This window comes from Amblyomma maculatum, chromosome 1 (genome assembly GCF_055883805.1).
Source record: "Amblyomma maculatum isolate TAMU_Amacu chromosome 1, ASM5588380v1, whole genome shotgun sequence".
Taxonomy (NCBI): Eukaryota; Metazoa; Arthropoda; class Arachnida; order Ixodida; family Ixodidae; genus Amblyomma; species Amblyomma maculatum.
Window position 1 is genome coordinate 388,576,879 of NC_139344.1, and position 23,735 is coordinate 388,600,613.

The 23,735-nt window shown below is 47.5% G+C and overlaps 2 protein-coding genes across 3 annotated transcripts in view; both read right to left on the reverse strand.

The window, feature by feature from the left end:
- Positions 1-23,735, reverse strand: part of Acat1 (Acetyl-CoA acetyltransferase 1) — a 49,125-nt gene that overhangs the window by 1,981 nt on the left and 23,409 nt on the right. For both annotated transcript variants that reach the window (XM_084594108.1, XM_084594117.1), the window contains exons 10-12: positions 22,741-22,854; positions 13,239-13,303; positions 12,625-12,782 (exon numbers count right to left, since the gene is read on the reverse strand). In XM_084594108.1, coding sequence (XP_084450234.1) covers positions 12,625-12,782; positions 13,239-13,303; positions 22,741-22,854 — 337 coding nt within the window. The remainder of the gene's footprint in view (positions 1-12,624; positions 12,783-13,238; positions 13,304-22,740; positions 22,855-23,735) is intronic.
- LOC146208487 (uncharacterized) lies at positions 4,830-6,818 on the reverse strand. The gene has a single exon (XM_084594128.1). It carries the CDS (start codon positions 6,078-6,080, stop codon positions 5,142-5,144), a length of 939 nt encoding a protein of 312 aa, XP_084450254.1. The 5' UTR covers positions 6,081-6,818; the 3' UTR covers positions 4,830-5,141.

The window sequence follows — 23,735 nt, forward strand, 5'->3', positions numbered from 1 at the left end:
GAACCTAAGTAAAAGTCTCAGTTGGCCATAGAGTTAGCACCCAACCATTGCAAAAGTGTTACATGTGTGACAATGTTCCACCTTCATTCCCGTTACACACAGCATTATTTGTACAAATAAGAGCTGCAACACACCCATTCAGCAAGTGCACGAACCGAATGGTATTCTATAAATGAAAACTTTATATCCAGCTGTGCAACATCTAGAATGTGTAGAATGCACACACTACCAACACTTCACGGCTCATGCGTCTTCTAAATGCAGATGTGCAAAATGAGCTCACAAACCATCCAATGCAATGTGCAAAACATGGTGTGATCCATGCTGCCGCTGAATATTAATAGAATTAGCTTTAATACTTCTCAGATGTCCCTGGAATAGAGCATCTGTAAACAGTCTGAAATACTGTAGGTGGGTACAACGGGATCCTCGTGTGGTTCGATTTTTCCCCATTCATGAAATGCTGGTTGCAGATTGTTTTTGTTAAGGTCCCAGTTGCTTCTACCTTTCGCTAAATTCTCAAGAAGCAAGTATGCATCAACAAATAATCGACTATATGTGCTAGGAATGAATCCAAGCGAATATATCTTTCCAATTACAAATAGGATGTTAAAGCAAGGGGACATTAAGTTATTGTAACAATCACGACTTACTTTCCGCGTCAGAATCAGTCACAAAGCTGTTAAACGTGCACGAATGTGCCGACTTTATGCAAGCTAAAGACTTGTGTGTGCATTGTGCAGCACATCATTTCGCAGATAAAAGTTGCGAATGTCATTCCACATCTAGGCGAGAAATTGCAGCAGGTGGGCCAAATCTAGAACAAGTAGCGTGCGTACAGTAGCAACGCTTCCCTGCTCGTGCGCAGTTAAGCGCAGGCATGTGCATAAAGAGCTCAGAAATGATCCAAAGCCACGCGTGAGACATATGATCCAATCCATGGTGAATTCACTTTGACTAAAATTACTGTGCACATGATGCAGCCTCTGTTGGGGCAAGAAGTGCACAACTCTTTCGCATACAACTAAAGAAATAAGCTGTTTGACAGGGTACACATAATGGGACAATCCGCCTTTTGCGAGAGTTTTCGACGCATGTGCGAAAACCTAGCGGCGACTGATGGAAACACATTGGACGGCGTTTCTCGCCGCCAGTGTACGAGGGCTCTCGGCACATTGACCGTCACAGATTTGGCTAAAGAGATGCCAACCACCTCTGCCGCCTACGATTCCCACTCTCGAGACGTGCCGGAATGCAAGACGCAGTTTTTCAGGTTCCCTTTGGAGAGCCGCAACCAACTGCATACTATCGATTGTGCGAAAAAAACTTCGTTACAAGTATGTATGCATCTAAAGGAAATGTGCATGATGAAAAGTACCTACTGGAGTTTGCACCAAGCCTGTAACGCACCAGTGATAGCCGCAATGAGGGTTTATTCTATGAGTGTTTGGTTCATGTGTGACGGGGCAGGGTAGCGCAGATATTACAGGCCATATATGCGCTACAGATATATATGCGCTGGACAGTAATATTTAGCATGTTGTATCATGACTGCCGCCTGACTAAGAAGGAAAAAAATGCGGCGTTTTTTGTGATGCACTGCCGTTCGCAAGCCGAGTGGTTGAGCTTTTCATGAGGCTATTTTTTTTTCAGCGAAGAACAGCCGGGGAAGGACTGTCCTTACTGTGCGTGGAATCGCGCAGTTTCTATATGCTGCAACATTTAAGCCTGAACTCTGATCAGGTTTATTTGTCTATGCCAAGAACCACTGTCATGCAATTCAGGTACATATTTCTTTAGATTGTAGGGCACAAAAACAAGAATGTAAAGTGGTAAATGTTTTTTATTCTGGCTTCAGGGTCAGCACATACTTTATGGCAAGCTTTTACCAATACAGCCTGTGGTGTGTGCGTGCGTGTTAAGGGGGGATCCTGGTCTTAAGACAATATTTTTTATTTACAGGTAGATTTTGATAACAGTTGCACCACTTATGTAGCTTTTTGTGCTGATTTAAAATATGCACATTAATTTTATGTAAGCCATTTAGTTCTAAAGATATTGAACACTTTATGTTCTTTGTTTGGAGGTGAGCTGTCAGTAAAACTACAGGAGTTATAATAAAAACTGATGTATCAACTGGTGATGTATGTATTTGCACTGTACATGAGTTTACCTTTCTGGTGCAAAATGAATTATAGCAATATCATAAGTAGAACCAGAGATATCGCACCTCCAAATATGTACAGACCTCAATATTTTGATTTTGAGAAATTGAGGAAAAATGTGTTGATAAATTTTTGAAGCACCAAAGCTGACAGTAACTCAAAGTTGGTTCTGACTAAGCTCCTGATGCCAATGCATCAATTCCCATCGATATAATTCACCCTCAAAGAAAGAAATTTCCGGAGAACGGAACGCATGGTACGGAGGCCGCCACCAAGACGAGTGCGTTTGCATCATGACCTCCGCAAACGTTGGTGTCAAGTTTTGGCGCGCGATCGCCATTCCCACGTTCATGCAGTAAACGCAGTCGGCCTGCAACTAGTGATAAGCGACCGTTGCTCATCTTGCACCGTGTAGCATTCAGAAGGAAGTTTATTTCGACAAGATTTGGGATTCTGCGCTATCTTCTCTATGTTCCGCGTGTCGCGGGACGCTGCTTCGCGACTGCCGCTGAGGCTGGTCGCGGCACTTGCTCATCAGCACCGTCACGGTTCCGTACGCGACAGATCGTGCCGCTCTTCGCTATCGCACTGAGCACGACCGGCTATGCTACGGAGTTATCAGGCCATCGCGGACTCGACGAGGAGTGTCGGCGCTTCGTCATTGATTGCAGATAACCAGATGCGGCGATGCAGCGTCCCCGGCGCGTTTATCTCCTCTCGCTACATTTTTTAGGCTAATAAGGAAACGTGAATCTCAATATTACACATTTCGCGTTGTGGTTACGATGAGGGAACGGCGCTAGGCCGACTAGGCCTAAAGGAGAGACCTGTTGAAAATGGCGCCGGACAGCGAGCAGTTGACGCCGCCAGCCAACCAAAGCTCGTCTTTTGCTCACGTGAGGTGGGAGTCCAATAGCAGGGCGTTTCACGCAATTTTGTTCCTTTGTTTTCCGCTTCGGTGGGCTCGCTCATGGTCACCAACCGGGATATAGGAATGGCCTGAATCGCAATCTTTCGAACGACACCAAGATTATGCCCGCGAATTGCGTATTTTTCGAACTGCGGGAGATCGAAATTCGGCGCGATTTGACCTCAGTTTAAAGGGCCACACGCACAGATTCTCGTCTTTGGTACGCTGTAACACGCAAATTAGGCGATATTTTTTCAACGAAACTTCGGAGATAGCTGTGGAAAGATCTCAGAATCGCGGAAACGAGAAGATTGAAAATTCGATTTTCTGACCGATTTTCGGCTGCAAAGCTTGTTAATCCAAGCTTCAGTATTGTACATTTAATTTCTGAACAATTCGAATTGTAATAGAGTCGAACCCGGATAATTCGAAATTTGGTTATATCGAACTTGCAGAATATCTCCTTGAAAATCACATGTACAGTCGAGCCCACTTATAACGGCCCCACTTAAGGGGGGACACTGGTCTTTAATTTTTGAACTAAAGTGATGAAACTTGGCACACGTGTGCAGTTCCTGGTGCGGATTCCAAAAATATAATTAGTTTTTCTCTGAACCAATTAGGCGTTGAGATAATTAAGAACAATGATGCACTTGCTGTGAAAACAATAGGAAAAAAAAACCACTTCACGAAGACTTCTTATTAGCATATAGCTATATACTAGAATGAATAAGGAACACAATGTTGCAAGCAGATTTTTGATTTAACGATTATTTTTCATTTTATTGCACATTGAAGTTTAGTAGTCGTAACATGGAAACACAGTGGTCACAAAAAGTGCCATTTTAAAAAATTTTAAAGTAATAATTAAGAAATCTGCTTGCAACATTGTGTGCTCCACATATTTGGCTTAATGCTGAAACAAAAATCATTGCTGTATCTGCAATGGGTGTTGAGATATCGCATTCACCAACTTGACAGGAGACCAAAATTCACATCTTGAGAAAAACAAACGGAAGTCATTTTTAATCACTAAAAGTAAAAAATATGTACATGTCAACTACCAGACATTCTTAATATGAGCCAGGGGCATAGTCATTTTGAGCACTACCACCTTTGTGGCGCTTTTTCAGAGCACGCTGCAAATTTTCTGCCGATGCACGCTTGCTTGTAGATGCAACGGACCGAAGCTTGTCCTTTTCTACCATACGCCGCACACTTCTCTGGCCAGGATTCAAACACAGCTCGTTCAAAATTCCTACCGAGGTCATTTGGTACCCTATATTAAACTTCAAGACTGCTTCTGCAACTGCGGCCTCAACACTGAAGAGGGATGCGTGCCTTTCTTTTGGTGCCAGTGCCCATATGAGAGAGTGCAGGCTCTCATTATTATTTTGGGTTTTTCCCCTTGCACATCGCTCAAGGAGCTTCTTGTCAGAGAGGCGCTCATAAATTGGTCGCAATGCCTTGCATACATGACTAGGAAGGCTGTAGCGGTGCCTTGGGGCTAGCTCTCCTTTGGCACTGGCAGCATTTTGCCGGCACCAGGAACTTGAACCTGTTGGGCAAAGGCTGTGATCCGACTCCTGATCATTTGATGTCACATGATAATAGGTAGCCATCACCGCTTTTGCCATTTCTTCTATGTTGCCACTGTGGGACTTGAGTGCCCAGCCATAGTAAGAACTTAGCTTGTTGGCTAGGTCACCAGTTAGTCTGCCTTTACCACCAAGTGGTTCCGAGCCTGACCCCTTTTGTTTTGACAGCAGATTGCGGAGAGCTGTCCCCATCCGCTTTTGAACATGGTTAATGCAATCTTCTTTGGTGACCTCAACGTAGCCATACACTTGGTCATCTTTCAGGGCGAGGAAGGACCGGCTGTCGCCGTCTGACAGCACCGTTGTATATCTGAGGTTGTGCTTCTGGAGCGATCTTCTAAATAGGATTAGGGCTGCTTCTACTTCCATCTCACCAGCCTTTTTATCAGTATTTTTCTGGCAGACGTGGCTTGCTCTCCATTCTTGGTACGTGGGGTCGTCCACTTTCGGTCCCCGCTCACAACCTGCTCAAAAATTGCTCAGGACAACGTAGTCTAGGACAAGCCCCGTAAAAAGCTCGATGACAGTGCCGACTCCGATGTGGGAAGAATGCCCACGAGTCATCCAAGTCCCATCGTAGGACACTGCTACGTTGCCAGGATTGTCAACGTTCAGTTCATCGTACAGCTTCCGGACTGACTCCGCGCATTCAACGGTCACTTTCTCGGCTGCACGCGTCGCGGCAGGCGTCAGCTTTTCTTTTACGTAGCTCTGCCACGTTTTCGTGTGCAGTCCACGATGGGAAATATTCATCGCGGCAAAGATGTCGTTGAATGCAGTCCGCCGGTTGCCGGTACTTTGCATCGCGCGCGCAGCCAGAATGTTCACAGCGAAAGGATTTACACTTTGCTTTCCGTCCACACGCGGCGAACTCCACGCCGATGCCTTGTCGCCGCAGTTGACACATGTCAAGAAAAGCTTGACAGCGAGGCCGTATTCGCGATCACCTCGGCCGATTTTAACACTCCCTCCACACGTTTTACACTTTGCACCGCCAAGAAGGCTGTTGATCGACTCTATGCAAATCACGGCGAAGCTCGTCTCATCAAGCGGGCAGATCGCGGCATCGCTGGCGACAAAGTCTGTCTTACGTTTCGTTGCTGGCGTTGAATCCAACTCCCGCAGTTTGGCGTCGGCTTTTCCCTTTTCACTTGCCAGATCGGAAGGCGTCAGAAGCGTTGTATCGTGACGAACGCGGCTGACGACGTCTGAAGTGTGCTCGCTTGACGGGCCCGCTAGGCCTAGCTGATCCGTAGGTTCGTCGACACGGTCACTGGACGCAGGAATCTGCTCGTTTTCGGCGTCTCTCAACACCAAAGCACCTTTCTTAGCATTGCCGATCGACGACTTTTTCCTTTTTTTGCCGTATTTATGACGCATCGCAAACTTTCTTGTTGGCGTAGACATCGCTGCGAGATCTCCGAGGCGTTCGAGGCCGACAGCACTAGGCAAGATGGCGTCTAAGGGCACGGCTCCGACTGCCCTGACGCGCGCAGCAGACGACGCGAGACGCGAACGGTCAATCACAGGGTCCCTTTTTGTCACATGCACCGAAGCAACGAATAGGAACGTGTGCTGTGGCTTTTTTCTTTTCTTTGTTTGTATCGAACCAATGAGCGAAACGAAGCGCAGGAGCGCGAAATATGAAGGCGAAAAGCCACTCTTTCGAAAGAGACCAAGATCGCCGTGAGCGCGGCCGTAGAACGGAAGCTATACTTTTTTGAAAATGCGCTATTTTAGTGAAAACATCAGCTTGAAATGAGCCAGCCGACTTGTTATAAATTGATATTACGCCTCAAATATTGACACGAGAGGTGAGAAACTTGGTGGAATCAGAGAATAATAGTTGTAGATTCTAATACTTCAGTTTTCTAAAAATTGATTTTTGGGAGATTTTTCCGCCTTCAAGACCCGTGTCCCCCTTAAGACGAACTTTCGCTTATAACGAACGTCCATGAGCGTTGCCGATCGGTTACAGCGAACGGACGGCGTAAACCCAGCGCCCCGATACGAGATAACAATGGGCTCCCATCCCTTTTGGTCTGTTTTCGCAATCCTCCTCGCAAGCGAGCTACCATTTGCACGCCGACGCGCGCTGCCTACGAGTGTCGGCGCGTGGTGTGGCCTCCAAGGCCACGCTGCCGCCCCTCCTCGCAACTCCGCTCCCCTCTCCTCTCACCATTCCCTCGTCTTTGCCTGTCTCCACGGCGCCGGCCGCTGGCATAGTCTTCGAAGTTTCGTCGTTTCGTATCCTGGCTGTTCCATTGAGCGGCCGTGCCAGGGGCGCAGGGCGCCAGGAGGCAGGCCTCTCCATACGCTAGCGGTTGTACTGTTTGCACGGGCAGACTGAATGCGCAGCGGCGCGCGCGCGCCGCTGCATTCAGTACGGCGGTGACGGTTCGTGGCCTCCGAGATTTGCGGAGGTAATCTCGGAGGCCATGGGCGGTTGAAAGCAACTACGGTAGGAGCCAACAGGTGGCAGCACTGACGCTCAGGGATGCCTTTCATTGGTCTCCCCGCTGCATACCATGCCCCGCTGTGTGTCCGTTCCATTCCTTAGGCACTTCCTCGCTTGCCTCGCGTGATTGTCGCACGTGCTCCGTCAGTTGCGGCGCTTTGTTGTCATTTTCGTGTGTGTGGTGTGAGCGCTTCGTCTGTCGGGCCTGAGTCGTATAATTCGGGATGGCGGACGGGAATTGCCTGCCTCTAGCGGTTACGAAACGAAAAGCGCTGGATATGGCAACGAAGCGAGCAATTGTGACGGAACTGTTTCAAGGTGCTAAAAATTGCGAGCTGGTGAAGAAGTACAATGTGTCGAAATCAACCATCTCGACAATTCTGAAGAATAAGGAAAAGATCGCCAGCTCCGACGCCAACACAGCGGACAGAAAGCGCCTGCGGAAGGCCACCTATGCGGACGTAGAGGATGCGCTGCTGAAGTGGTTCGTCGACGCACAGGCTCGCAACATTCCGATTAAGTGGACCAATGATGCTGGGCAAAGCCAAAGACTTCGCATTCCTACTAGATTTTCCCGACTTCTGCCCAGGCAATGGCTGGCTACATCGGTTCAAAGTGCGGCATGGGATTGTTTTTAAATCGATTGTCGGTGAGGCGCGTTCGGTAAGTGACCAGGACGTTGCCAATTGGCTTGCAATAAACCGAGCCATTATTGCGAGCTATGCGGAGCAGGATGTGTATAACTACGCAGATGAAACTGCATTATTTTATCAGATGCTTCCAGACAAGACGCACTCCATGAAAGGGGAGTCATGCGCTGGCGGTAAACACAGTAAAGTGAGCGTTACAGTTCTTCTGTGCACTAATATGAATGGCAGCGACCGGCGCATGCCGTTTGTAATCGGAAAATCCAAGAAGCCACGTTGCTTTCGCAACCATGTACCCGTGCGCTACAGGCACAATACTAAGTCCTGGATGACACGGGATTTATTCACAGAGTGGCTGGGCGAGTTTGACCGCGACATGCAGAGGCAAAGCAGGCGCGTGCTGCTGTTGCTCGACAATTGCTCAGCGCACCACGTGCTAACGTCTCCGACGGCAGTGACTGTACTTTTCCTGCCGCCCAATACCACTTCTAAAGTGCAGCCTCTTGATTTGGGCATAATACGCTCCTTTAAGGCATCGTATAGGCGCCGCATTGTGCAGCGCTTGCTCATCGCCGTTGACCGTCCGGCCGCTAACTTGCCGCTCCGAGTTTCATTGTATCCAGCCCTTGAGATGAAGGCGGCCTGGGCGGAGGTGACAACCGCTTGCGTGCGAAACTGCTCCCGCAAGGCAGGCTTCGTCGACGAAGTACCGGACGTCGGGCCTGATGCCTCCGATGATGATGATTCCGGCGGCGATTTGTGGCAGCGCGTCGTCGACTCCGACATGGGAGGCCCTGGCATTGGTTGGCAGGATTTTATTTCTGCGGATGAAGACGCGGATATTGCGGAACCGTGCACGGACGAAGGCATCGTTTCTGAAGTGCGGGCCGAGAGCGACGCGGAAGAATCAGATGAAGATGAAACGTCTGAGCCAGCACCCGTAAGCACATCTGTAGCAATGGGCTATATAGAGGGCCTCAGACAACTTGTCTATGCCAAGGGACTCGGCGAAGAGCACGCTAGTGCTTTAAATAAACTGGAGACTGCCCTCATCGCATCTGCACTGCAGAAACAGACGAGCATCACAGACTTTTTTGCTAAGAAATAAATTTCGTGTTTTGACCGCCAAATTTTTTTTTTCTCTTTTTTAGTTTGTGGTCCAGTTACTACGAACTTCGGGATATAACGAACGGACGCCGCGTGACGCTCAGGTTCGTTATAAGCGGGCTCGACTGTAAAAGTATAGGAAAACTGCGTCGTATATCGAACTCCGCACCATGCATTGGACGATGCGCCTTCTCCAAAGACGATCGCATCACCCTCGGCCGTTTGCCCCGTGACGCTTTCAGGGCTCAGTTTGTCGACGGCTGGTCTAGGGCAGCGCCGTGCCCTTTCCCCAAAGGCACCCGCATCCGCGGCGATCGCTGCCGTGCGTCAGAATGACGTTTTCAAGCCATGTGCGTGAAGGAACGAGAGGGAATCAATACAGCTATGGTGTTTGGGAGAGGGAAAAAAACGCGATACAGCGAAGCTCAAGGGTGTGCCCACTCTACAGCTGAGTTCCATCTCTCCCCTTCCTCTCTTTTCCGGTCTTCCTTTGCAGCAGCACGCACTATGCATGCGCGGACAAGCCAGCTCGGCCCGTGGCAGACGATTTCTCCAGTGTGTGTTATGAATGTCTGCGCGCGGCGGCTGATGTGCGATGCGCATCTCGCGTCATCGTGTATAAGGTACGGCGGCTGCAGACGCAGAAGCGGCAGCTTTTTTTTTTTGCGGGCGTCGTTCATCCTTGCAGTCGTGTTGAACGTGCGGCATAGCGTACGCTATGACGGCTGCAGACATTAAGAAAAAACCCCCTTTTTTTGCGAAAGTTGTCCATTCTTACATCTATGAATCAACGAAAGCATGCGGTCAGCTGCAATCATGACACCGCCTTGTATCATTGTTTTCTTCAAACGGCATTTGCAGCTACAGTTGAATCCAGCCACAACGAATACCGCCACAACGAAATTTCCGCGACAACGAATAATTTTTTACTCCCTGCGAGTATCCTATAAGAATTAATGGCCTAAATTGCTCTGCACAACGAACCATTTTTGCAGAGCGTTTCCGCTTCAACGAAATTTTCGCGTTCAAAATCGAAACCGAAACTAGTTTTATTGGCGAGAAGTCCAAGTCAAATCCAAAGCCACATTAAGCATGAAATCACGTGATTGCAGTTCCGCCATTTTGGCTTTGTGTCGTGGTCGCGTTGTTCACTCGCTGCCTTTCTCTTCGACAACGACGAGTTTTCATCCGCAGGACACGATGGCAACGCAAGTGAAAAAACGCAAAACTCTTTCCCTTGAGCAAAAAGCTCAAATAATCGCCCAAGCAGAAAGCGGAAGGAAGAAAGCGGCAATTGCTGAAGACTTCGGAATTCCTGCAAGTTCGCTGTCAACGATTCTAGGCAATAAGGACAGCGTGAGAATGGCACTTGCTTCAGGCACATCCTCGAAGCACAAAAAGGTGACGCGGCCCCTCCATGAAGAGTTGGACAAAGCAGTGCATGCGTGGTTTGTGGAAGCACGAGCCAGCAACGTCCCCCTATCCGGAAGCATCGTCCAGCAGAAAGCCTTGAACTATGCATGCCTACTTGGCATTGATGATTTTAAAGCCAGCATTGGCTGGCTAAACCGTTTCAAGGCCCGCCATAACATCGTTGGCGACCCGTACACTCTGCTGGCCTAACACCAGGCGTTACAGACGACGACGAAGAGGCGTCACCAGCTCCGAGGATCGCGGCCGCCTGGAAAACGCTGGGAGAAATAGGAACCGTGCCGCCTAATCTCGAGCTCGACGAATACATCGGCGCTGACGCTTGTGTTGTTGTTCACGAAGATGTGAGTGATGAGCAGATCATAAAAGCTGCCCGGAATGATAAGGACTCTTCCGATGAAGAAGACGACGACGTACAGGAAGCGCCGGCTGCGGCAATCGCCGTACAGGTGATGGACGCTTTTGATGTCATCAGGAATTTCGTTGCTGTCCGAGACGACGATGTTGCAATGGGTTTGCTGACCGAGTGCGAAAATCGCGTGACGGCGTTGCTCGCCGTGAAGCGTAAGCAAACCAAGCTTACAGATTTTTGGCATTAAACGCCTTTGCTGCTGCTTGGGCAATTCTTTCTGCGTTTCACGTCAAATTTTTGCGATAACGAAGTTCCGCGAGAACGAATTTTTTTTCGTGCACCGTGAATTTCGTTATAGCGGGATTCAACTGTATAACGCTTAAAATGATTTTGTTGCAGTGAAATATGCCCGCCAAGCGTGATAAATCGAACCAGGCTTGTGCAATCTAGCCATCACGGGCACTCTGCCAAGTTCGCTCGCTGCCACCGCAGGATCTATCAAAAGTATAGTCAAAAGATAAACACGCCGTGACGTTATTGCTGCGTAGCATCTTGATGCGTTGCCAATAAATGAGCTGTGGATGCGACGGTTGAAATAAAGGGATGCCCGGACACTTTATTTTTGTTTTGTTTGCAAATTCTCGGGCAAAAGTAGGGGGCGGGTTCCTTATGCGCCAGGGTTGACTACGCGACAAATACAGTATCATTTTTTCCGATCGCAGGTGGCATCTCAAGCTAATTTCTGTACATCGAACTATTTCGCGATCCCCTTCAAGTTTCATATATGCGGATTTGATAGTATGTGGTCTAGATGAAGTTAAAAAACAATTTCCACACCAGTTACTTTGGCAATGAATCATTTGAACTAGGCTCTACTGCAACTGATGTAGGGCAGCCTACTCATGAGGCTACGTCGCCTCAAAAGATGGCAAGAGAAGTTAGAACAGTATAACTATGAAGGAATTGAGTAAAATATAACACTTGCGATAACCAGCACAGCATCTAGAAGCACCTCAGGGTAAGGAGTGTCCTCCATGTGACCCTCCTCCTCCTCTTTTCCATGTGACCTCAACTGACACCTAAAATCTCAATAATTCAGAAATGCAGACAATTCTGTACGCACGGTCCTGACCAATGCCCGCACATAAGGGTATGACATCAGACAAACGCTACAAGTCTCGCGCTGGTTAGGTTTGGTTTTGGGGTGTACCGTCCCAAAGCGACTCTGGCTATGAGAGGCACCATATGGAAGGGCTCTTGAAATTTCCACCACCTGGGGTTCATTAATGTGCACTGACAGCACACGGACTGTGCACTGACAGCACACGGACGCCTTGCTTTTTGCCTCCATGAAAAAGCTGCCGCCGAGGCCTGGATTCGATCCTACTTTTTGGACGCAGTATTCGAGCACCCTAACCACTGCACCACCGCAGCAGAGGTCTTGCACAAGTTGCATGCAGGTATGACTATGGCAAGCAATAGACATAACAGCCGTATTAAAACCTGAACTGTAATGCTGCTTCCTTACTGCACATCTGACGTGCAGACAGACAGGAGTGACAGAAAACAGACAGCCTCAATTTCAAGAACAGGCCGACCTCTTAGTTTCACTTTTACGAGTTTTGCGGCTGCCCATGGCGATGGTGGCCATCCGCCACGCATAAGCCACAAGCTTATTGACACCACTATTTGCTTCCCTCGCACCTATCCTTGCATTTTGCCACAAGTGTGCGCTCGCCAAAGGTAGCTCGTATGTCATAAGGACCTAACCATTTTCAAGCAGTTGTGCGTTCATTGTGCACAAAGTATTGATGGAGATCTAACTAAGATGAAAATATAAGTGACCACACACACATACACAAAACAGGGGAACCGCATACTGAACCTACAGTCAACCCAGAGACTTCAACAAAAGGTGTCAACTGAAAGTGCTGACCAGTGAAATGGCGCACTCACCCGATGGGATGTCCAAGGCTCACGGCACCTCCATGAATGTTCACCTTGGAGGGGTCCAGTTTGAGGTGCTTGATGTTGCAGAGCACCACGGAACTGAAGGCCTCATTGATTTCAAACATGGAGACATCTTCTAACCTGACGCCAGCCTGCTTCAGAACCTGCATGCGACAACACACTGTCCATTGATACCAGTACCAGTGCGCCACACTTTGAGCTCCCCCTCACGAACTCTGCAAATTGAGAATTGCCATTTGGCAGAGATAAATTTAGTGAGGACCTTTCCAGTATATGTGATGCTCTGTGCCAAGACCAACTTCAAACAACTACACCAACGAGAGAATGCTGGTAATCATACAAGCTGGGTCTAATTTGATGAGGCTCCCTACCATTTCATAAAACACAGTCAATGTAGTCATATGAATCTTGCATCCACTGCAGCTAAACGAATCTTACACTAGCCTTCATGGCATGTCTGTGGGCACTCATCCTGAAGATGCTCTAACTTGGCCTTTTTTTTTTCTTGCTCCCGATATGCAACAAAACCTCAACAAAACGCAAGCAAGGAAATGCACAAGATCATGTAACAACCCCTCCACAGACACATTCAATCGCACCTTTGGCATTGCATAAGCTGGTGCAATGGAGAAGTGCACAGGCTCCACGGCTGCATCTCCAAAGCCTGCGAGGAAAGGTAAAAAAAAGATAACAATGTCAACACAGGCCATGAAAACGTGTGCACACACACACTACGAAGTACTATGCAATGTGCCAGCTCCTTAGAGCCCTTCCAGAGAGTCCAGTCTGGAAAGGTGTTTCACTCTGGCATAGCAGCTTCTCTAGCAACAGCCCCAAAACCGCAGACACATATTGTGTACTGCAGAGATGGCAGGCGACCTAGTTGCAGAAAAATTATGGTGAACACTAAAGGTCTATAGACCCTTGCATTTTGGGCTCCCTGGGCGCTGCCATATTGTTCACTGGACAGTCGTGTTCACCGCGCGCAAGCACTGTGGAAGCTGCAGCAAAATCTGTTTTCGACTGTCCAGAGAGGAGGAATTTCGGCAACTCCCTCGCCCGATGCAAAGGTCTATTAGCACTTGCGAGTCTCGAAGGGCGTGTGAACAGCTGTCACATGCGACCAGGGAGCCGCTCAGCTCGACAGATGTTCACACTTGCAAATGTGACCGGTGGGTCACTTTTCTAGGCTTGTCTATATCGACTCTTCCCTAACATAGAGTAAAGCTAACTTATGTTTACTTCAGTTGAGCCGCTGATCGGTTACCGGTTTGCGACCAGAAGCCGCAAAGCTGGAAAATCGAGCAGCGCTCGAACGGCCTGCGACTATATTGCTTTTCGACCACTGCGACCAATTGTGACCGTCGACTTTCATATGCACATAACATATGCTACCAGCTCACATATGAAGCCCCACTCTAACAATGTTGTATTAATATGCCTGCATGACAGGGATAACATGAAATTTCGAATAAAGCCAAGATGGCTACGGTGCTGCGCACGAAATGGGAGCTACACCTCTCGGAAAATGGTTGTTTCAGGGGCCGTTGTTGGCCCAAATTCGGGCGACACCGATTATATAAATTGACACTGCGACTTAAGAGGGGACACGGGTCTTGCGGACCAAAAAATCGCGAAAAAATCACTTTTTAGAAAATGTGATTTGCGAAATCAGTAGCTCTTTATCTACCTATCTGCTAAGTTTTTCATCTCTAGGGTCGGTATTTTAGTCACAATGCCAATTTATATAATCGATGTCGCCCAAATTTGGGCCGAAAACGACCCCCGAAACAACCATTTTCCGCGAGGCGTAGCTCCCATTTTGTGCGCGGCACCGTAGCCATCTTGGTCTCATTCGAAAGAGCCGCCTTTCGTCTTCAAATTGCCGCCTCTGCTGTTTACATTCGCCCATTGGTCGCATAAAAAATAGCAAAAAAGAAAACGTGGCATTTGCAATCCCATTGGCTTTCGGGGTGCCCGTGACGATAAGGCGTCCCCGCATTGGTGGAGCTGGCTGACGGCGGAGACGTGACGCCGGCCGCGCTTGGTTCCGAACCGCGAGGTGCGTTCATGGCAAGAATTTGTGAAAAAAGTGAAAAAAAAATAGTTGAATAATCATCTCAAGTGATGCCCTGCCCCGGCTGTGCGCGCTCAGGCCGACGGAAATCGTGCGCCGAACGATCGTGTGTACGAGCCTGAAGTAGGCCTAGCGAGTTCCCCAGCACGGGGGACTGCTACTGCCAGCGGTCGCACCCGCCGCGACAGTGATAACGCAGGCCGCAGATGAGCAGAAAGATAAGCTCAAAACAGGAAAAGCTTGAACTCGCGCCAACTCCAGCAACGAAGCGGTAGACGGATTGTGTTCGTAACGATGACGGCAGCGCGGGGGACAGTCCGCTTGGCGATGCGGAGTTCACGATCGTCAGATCTAAACAGTTTGCCGAGATTGGCGAAGCGTAAAACATACGGTGGCGATATTGGCATTTAAAAAAGTGAACGGGGATAAGGAATCGCCGTCAAACTTATTCTCCAATGCGTAAACTGCGGGACACGTCTTCGTAGAGCTCGCCGCGCGTTTGCGCCGATCGGACCTCGTTCATAGTCCTTAGGGAATTCACTTGCTTCCAGTGCAATGCAGAGCACTGGGAAGCAGCAAACAGCTCCAAATTACATTTCTTTTCCGCAATAAACGTTCCTAATAAAGTGACAACTGAATGTGCTGCAACTGCAAATCAAAATGAAAGAGGCGACACTTGGACGTTGGAAAGCAAAGAGACTACATTCCTGGAGGTTTATAGCCATTTTAAATTGTAAACGTGTGCATTGCACCAGTGAATGTCTGAGAGCAGAGAGGAAGCGTGCTTCCTCTGCAGCTTTTCAGACTGCAGCAAAACGAAAGCAGAAGGGCAAACCCAATGCAGATTACTGTCCAGGAGCCTTCTAGGCCACAGTGGCCTGCATTTCTACAGTTTTTGTTTGATTAAATTAGTGTTTGACATTGCAATTCGTTTTTCCATTTTTCTCAAAATGAAAATTTTGCCTACCCTTCTATTTTGCGGGTGGCATTGTGGCTCTCCTACTCGTTAGATTGTAATGATTTTTTTTTTACTGGCTCGTGAGTGTTAAAGGAACACAATAAAGCTATTATACAAGGTCTCAACTGCATGAAAAATTCTTAAACATAAGGAGATGTAGAAAGGGGGTGGTTGCACTTGTGAAGCTGAAACTTAAAACTTCCATAACTTTGGCTTGTAGTAAGGCAGGAGCACAAAACTTGTTTTATTGTGTTCCTTAGACATTCAGGAACAGATCCATGTGCATTTTTTTACAAGCTTCCCACAAGTCTGGAACAGCAAAGTTGCTGTAACTACTCAGAAAATTTATGTAGAAGGAAACTAACAACATATTTGAAACCAGCACAAGAATTTACGTAAAGCCTGCAAATTTCATACTGACAGGACAAATATTAAGAAAATTTTGCTCAAGACCCATGTCCCCCCTTAAATATTGACCCTAAAGTTAAAAAACTTGGCAGATGGGTAGATTTTGTGATCCGAAAGACCCGTGTCTGCCCCCTTAAGGGGAGATGCTCCTCGAAAACACCTTTTCTTTAATATTGAACCTAAGGTTATGAAACATTGGCCATTTATAGAGTTTTTAATGCTGATTCCAAATATGTTTTTACTTTCTACATATCTTTATTAGTTTTTGTGTAGAAGTGTCTGCAAAAGCACAATATAGGGCCTTTTGTGCACACTTTTTTGGTAATGAAATGCATGTTTAGAACAGCTTGCAATAGCTCATTCTGTTGCTTTGGTAATATAGTATGTCGAAAGCTTCTTCAAATTTATTAATTTTATCCTATAATTGTAAAAAAAATTCTGGAACACCAATGTGTATATTTTGGGCACCATGTGTCAACATTCTGAATTTTTTTCAAAAAAAGTTGAAGAGATTTTTTATAACCAGGTAGATAACAACATTCTACACACTTTGAAGAGGCTGTGTGCAAAATTTCATCCAATTCTGACTACTGAAAGTACTCAAAACTTGTTGCACAAAACGTAAAAAATGGTGAAAACTACGAATGGAGAAAATTGCATTTGAAAGTTTCAAACATCTGTATTTTTTCATAAACACAACAAAAGCATTTGAAACTTCTTGCCACTGCTTTCATGGCCGCACCATGAACTTTCTTGCCGATCGCAGCAAAGTTCTTGTGGTGTAATGGGTTCGGCAGGTCAAGAATTGCACAAAATCGCGACAGCTGTTCGTGTCCGATGCCAATCGCGCGCGCAGCCACCACCACCTTCACGTTGACGGCGAAGCTGTCGTGAGAGCTTCCACTCCGATAGTCCCGATTTCCACTGGCACTATCTGCAAGTCCACCGGGCACAACACGGCTCGAGGTGTGCACAGCAGAAAGCACTGATGCTGGGCACTCACTACTTTCACAGTGCAGCTCAAAAAAAGCCGAAAGCCCCTTTCGCTTTTCCACCGGTTCGCGTACCGCAAGGGTACAGGTGCGGCACGTAGGGCAAGCAGCACCGCTTACCAGCACCGTAAGCGTGCTAATCTCGCATATCGCAGCACTGGTAGAATATCGATGACCGCATGCTGCCCTATCTTCCTTGAAGAGTCCAATCTTCACCTCCGAGGCGCTCACAAAGTTCACCGCGGCATCGATCTCGTCCGAGTGCACGCTGGCCTGGTTAGGACTAGCTTGCGTCTCCCGCTGCAGTTTTCCGGTGAGGTTCGCGACGGCGTCCTCGGTACGGGTTCTTCGACCGAGACTTTCGAGCTCGGAAGTTGCGCTTCTGCGTGTCGTTCATCGCGAACTCAACAAATGCTAAAAGGCCGCTAAAAAAAACTAGGAGAGCACGATCTAGCGCGATCCAGACGCTGCACAAAACGAAAGCAGAAGGTAGGCTTCGCCACAGCGTCGTATCAGTCCAGGCCAATGGCAGCCTTTCTAGAGCACCACGTGATTTAAAAGGTCCAGTAGGGACGCTCGAAGCGTGCGCGGAAAACTTTTTTTTTTTTATTATTTGCAGCCGAGATACGAAACTGCGAGAGATGCTATCTACAAGAGAAAGGCTTACTCAACCTCTCGCAGCAAACGGCAATGGCGGGCGACGCGGCGTTCTCGATGTACAAGGTGTTGCACAATTAGACGCGCACTGTAGAATGCTTCTCCCAGCTAAACCGCGGAATCCTTGCAGTTCAGATTTCGCACAGAAATCACATTTTGTCGCTAGTATTTTTTAATACTAAATTTGTTTGGGGTACTTGCTTGATTCGATCAGAAGAAGTCAGATGTTCCCATCGCCTGCGGTGGCGGCGACGCCAGACGAACCGCTGCCCCAGCGATGGGACTGGTGGCGCCACCTCATGCTGCTAACAACAACTCAAACCTTCTGCCAGAAACGCTCGCCCCCTCTTTTCCTGCTACAGAGTTGTTGTTAGCAGCATGAGGTGGCGCCACCAGTCCCATCGCTGGGGCAGCGGTTCGTCTGGCGTCGCCGCCGCCGCAGGCGATGGGAACATCTGACTTCTTCTGATCGAATCAGGCAAGTACCCCAAACAAATTTAGTATTAAAAAATACTAGCGACAAAATGTGATTTCTGTGCGAAATATGAACTGCAAGGATTCCGCGGTTTAGCTGGGAGAAGCCTTCTACAGCGCGCGTCTAATTGTGCAACACCCTTTATAGGCGCCCGAAAATTGACGATTTGCGCAGAAAATAGCACTTTCTCGAGCCACCGTGGTTGAATAAAATGGACTTTTTACTAACTTCACGATTGAATTTTGCCTTGATCTTTTAGAAAGTTGTAGCTAAATGTTCAAAGATAATTTTACAGGCAAAAACTCAAAACTGAAAAATTACTCGGAAAACTCGCTTTTTCGACGCGCATCTCCTCTTAAGCTGGTTTTTGTTTTGGGAAAAGAAAGGTACAGCATCTGTGTTGGCACCATAAACATTTCCTTTTCATTTAGCTCTTGGTTAAGGGGGGACGACGCTGGTCTTAAAACTATTTTCGTTAGTTACCAATCAAAATTGATGCAACTTGGTGGGCTTGTGTAGTTTTTTGTGCAGATTCCAAAACTGCAATTATTTATTTTGTGATCCAATTATTTCATGAGATCATTACACCAATCAGTCTAATTCTTAAAAGAACAATTACAAAGTGATCACTGAAGAAAAACTTCAGGTGAACACATTGCTGGACACTAGAAAGAATGAGGAACACAATGTTGCAAGCAGTTTTTTGAGTAAGCAATTATTTCTTGTTTTATTGCATAACAAAGTTCAAAATATAGCATATAAAGGTCACAAAAAAAAAAAGCGATTTTAAAAATTTTGAACAAGAAATTAAAAAGTCTACTTGCAACATTGTGTGCTCCATATATTTGGCTTCATGCTGAAAAAGAAATTATTACTCTATCAGCAATAGGTGCCGAGATATTAAGGCCACAAAACTGCAAGTGGTCGAGAATGGATGTTTTGAGAAAAGAGCAAAAAAGAAACAGGGCATTATTTAACAGACATTCACTAGTGCAGTGCACACATTTACAATTTAAAATGGCTATAAACCTCCAGGAATGTAGTCTCTTTGCTTTCCAACGCCCAAGTGTCGCCTCTTTCATTTTGATATGCAGTTGCAGCACATTCAGTGGTCACTTTTTCGGCTGCGCGAGTCATATGCAGGCAGCGCTTTTTTTTTTTTACGTACGTCGTTTTGCTACGTCCTCGCATCAAGACCACGGTGAGGAACGTTTATTGCGGAAAAGAAATGTAATTTGGAGCTGTTTGCTGCTTCCCAGTGCTCTGCATTGCACTGGAAGCAAGTGAATTCCCCAAGGACTATGAACGAGGTCTGATCGGCGCAAACGCGCGGCCAGCTCGACGAAGACTATGTGTCCCGTAGTTTACGCATTGGAGAATAAGTTTGACGGCGATTCCTTATCCCCGTTCCCTTTTTTAAGTGACAATATCGCCGCTGTATGTTTTACGCTTCGCCAATCTCGGCAAACTGTTTAGATCTGACGATCGTGAACTCCGCATCGCCAAGCGGACTGTCCGCCGCGCTGCCGTCATCATCACGAACACAATCTGTCTACCGCTTCGTTGCTGGAGTTGGCACGAGTTCAAGCCTTTCCTGTTTTGAGCTTATCTTTCTGCTCATCTGCGGCCTGCGTTATCACTGTCGCGGCGGGTGCGACCGCTGGCAGTAGCAGTCCCCCGTGCTGGGGAACACGCTAGGCCTACTTCAGGCTCGTACACACGACCGTTCGGCGCAAGATTTTCGTCGGCCTGAACGCGCACAGCCGGGGCAGGGCATCACTTGAGATGATTATTCAACTATTTTTGTCACTTTTTTCACAAACTCTTGCCGTGAACGCACTTCGCGGTTCGGAACCAAGCGCGGCCGGCGTCACGTCTCCGCCGTCTCCCCGCGGCTTGGGCGCGCCGAGCAGACGCCGTCAGCCAGCTCCACCAATGCGGTGACGCCTTATCGTCACGTGCACCCCGAAAGCCAATGGGATTGCAAATGCCACGTTTTCTTTTTTGCTATTTTTTATGCGACCAATGGGTGAATGTAAACAGCAGAGGCGGCAATTTGAAGACGAAAGGCGGCTCTTTCGAATGAGACCAAGATGGCTACGGTGCCGCGCACAAAATGGGAGCTACGCCTCGCGGAAAATGGTTGTTTCGGGGGTCGTTTTCGGCCCAAATTTGGGCGACATCGATTATATAAATTGGCATTGTGACTAAAATACCGACCCTAGAGATGAAAAACTTAGCAGATAGGTAGATAAAGAGCTACTGATTTCGCAAATCACATTTTCTAAAAAGTGATTTTTTCGCGATTTTTTGGTCTGAAAGACCCGTGTCCCCCCTTAAGTTGACTTCATGGGGTTTAAAAGCCAAAGCAACTCGGGCTATGAGAGGTGCCACAGTAGAGGGCTCCGGAAATTTCTACCATCTGGGGTTATTTGCATTATTTGCATGTCCTTGCATTGAGCAGTCGAACACCCTGACCATAACCACTGACCCACCACAGTGGAGGCAAATGCTTTTATGTCTTTATATTGGTTTCTGGGGAAAGGAAGGTGTAGTATCTCACTATTCAAAAATTCAAAAGTTATGCGCACAGCACCCTAATTACTTTCTGGGAGAAAAATTCCGTCGTCGCCATATTGAATTTTGGTGCCAAGTATTTATTTACACTACACTGCGCACGGCTGCCCCATGTAGCGGGTAAGCTCCGCGCTTTAGCGGCGCCTGACGCCACCCCATACCAGACGCAGAATGGTACAGTGCAGTCCACTTATAACCATATCAGATATAGCGATATATCGGTTATAACGATCAAATTCTCAAGATTTATCATTTTTCCCATTGCCCCTATGTAAAAATAAACCAGATATAACGATCGATTATCGGCAGTACATCAGATAGAATGATAGCTGTATTGGCGCCCGGTAGGTGTTTACCACGAATATTTGACTGAATATTCAATGACAGATAAAATAGTAAGACGACGTGAAAATTCGACATATGCGGCGAGAATGGAAGAAAATGAGCCCTTTTCATCATCGCAATCGCACCCGCGCAAAGGGTGCTGCTGCAGCCGTATCGTCATCGCCGATTCTGCGTCTGTGAAATATGGCGGCAACCACATTGACGGGTGGCGTGATAGCTCGCAATATAAAATGGCAGTTTCATCTAGATTTTTGGCAAGAATTCAAGGTTGGAAGCCCCGTGAAAAAATACAGACATTCACACTCTACGATTTTAACAATCAAGGCTGGGGGATGTTCTCCAGTTGCTAATCGGTTTCGTGCATGCCAAAAGGACTGCCGCCAGCGTACTCGCTACTGGAAGCGATGCTCACAGCAATTGCCAAGCTTCAGCTGCTGCTCAAGCGAGCGCGAACTTCCGACTTGTTTAAATATGCTTAAGTTATTTTATGGCTATTGATATATACTGTAATAAAGGCTTCAGTGCTCTTTACGATGATTAGCATTGCTCAACCCGCATCGCTAGTAAAAAGGCAAGCGTACATGCATGGGAAAATATGTGGGAGTGCTTTTCGCCGGTCCACATATAACGATAATCGGTTATAACAATTGGATTTTCAGGTTCTCAATATCATTATAAGTGGACTGCACTGTACCACGAACCTTCACATGTCAGTGCTGGTTCATGTCCCTTCTCGTGCCGACAGACTAGGCCGGAGAAGTTCGCGCATCACGAAAAGAGCAGCTCTCATTCGGCTCGGAAATCGCGGAAGCCACATGGTCCTCAGTTTGGTCTACAACCAGAAGGCCGCTTCCAGCTCAGACGCAGGACTGCAACGCATGAGCTGCTGGCTAGCATGCACCGTGCTCGCAGCTCTTTGCATCTAGCACCGCAAGCAGGCATGTGGCATACGCACCCAGTAAGTGCTCACGAATCCAGGGTTCTCACGATCGTCGTCTGGTGTAATGTTTGCAGAGAGTCCCTTGCTAAAGAGATCTTTCTCATACCTCTAAATGTGTGCGGTATACCATAACCCCCTTGGTATTTCTCTAAGGAATGCTGGACAAGTATGCGCGATTCAGCTGTAGGGTGTGGCCAACATGGCTGGAGAGGCCCGTGAGAGACCCGTGCAACGTGCCGAGTGATCCCTTCGCTATCCCTACACCATGCGAGGTGCAATCAACCTTATTCCGGTCGCGTGTGCGTTGTGGGCACCGTGGTCGCGAGAATCGCGGGCTCGGCGTGTTGAAACCGAAATCATCGAAACAGTCAGCAGACGCCACCGCTAGAAAGCACCTCCTCTGGACGGAAGCTCGATGCTGATAGCGCTAATCAATAATGAAGCTGAAATTTCGTACTTAGGCCGAAATTTGCTCGAATCCGCATTATAATACGAGGCAGAAATCTGACATAAGGTCAGAAAAAGAACCTCATATTATATGCGTATTCTTACGGTAATTTCTTACGGTAATTTCGACTGTACGGAGGGGGACACATCCCCTTTTCAGAAACTAGCAGACACCGCAATTCATAGATGTGATACAAGGGACAGGTGTACAAAGTGATAACTCACCGACTATACGTGCTAGAGGCTTCACCCCTAGCCGATCCGCCGCCTGGCGGGTCATCAAGACACAGGCTGCAGCTCCATCATTCAGCGTGCTGGCATTTGCTGCAGTTATAGTGCCTAAAAAAGGGACAGAAGAGGAAGAAAAATATAAATCCAAGTACAAAACACTACAGGTGCTCCCTTACTGGGGAGCAAGCTTTGCAATAGAATAATAAAACCTACATAGGAGGTTTGATCGCAACGAATTACTGTAAATAATCCTGCAGTGTTTGGCACATCGTGGCTAATGCCTGTAACTTCAGTAACGGAATATTCAAAATTCCACAGATTGAGAAGAACCCCCAAATTCCGTGGCAGACGTCACATGCTTCAGAATGTCCATCGGATTATGAGGAAAAGCAGGTGCAAGACTGAATACCTTGGAACATTGAGTAGCATTAGCCCGGTAGAAACTGCAGTCGCGTGCACTAAAATATTGGGGGTTTGGCTTCATCCAACTTTGGCAAGTGCATAGAAACTGCCTCTCGAGTCATCAAATGTTCAGGCTATAAAAAGCCTGCTACGAACTACCTCTCAATTCAGGGACACTCAAAGCCAGGTGTCTGACACAACAAACTTCTCAAATGCATTTAAAATTGCCCGTGGAAAAACGCCTAAATGCTCGTTCTCGCGACGAAGAACCGTCGCAAGCACAACTGATGCGGAAGTCACAGTGCTGGAAGTGCACATAAAGTGCTAGTGATGTTACATCACAATTAAGTGACGTATGATGAACAACAAGCCTAAAGAACCTACAGCGCAATCGACATATCAAAAGCTGTATCAGCTGCGCGAAGTCACTAGCTAGCTACCTCGCCAGGAGTGATATTTCGGACTTCATCCGGGAACAGTCACGCCCCCCCAGGTATTTTGGACCCTCTGGCGTTTAAAAGCTCGATTTTTTCGGACTAAAATTGGTGGCAGCAATACCATGGAGATCAGTTTATGGCTAATAGGCT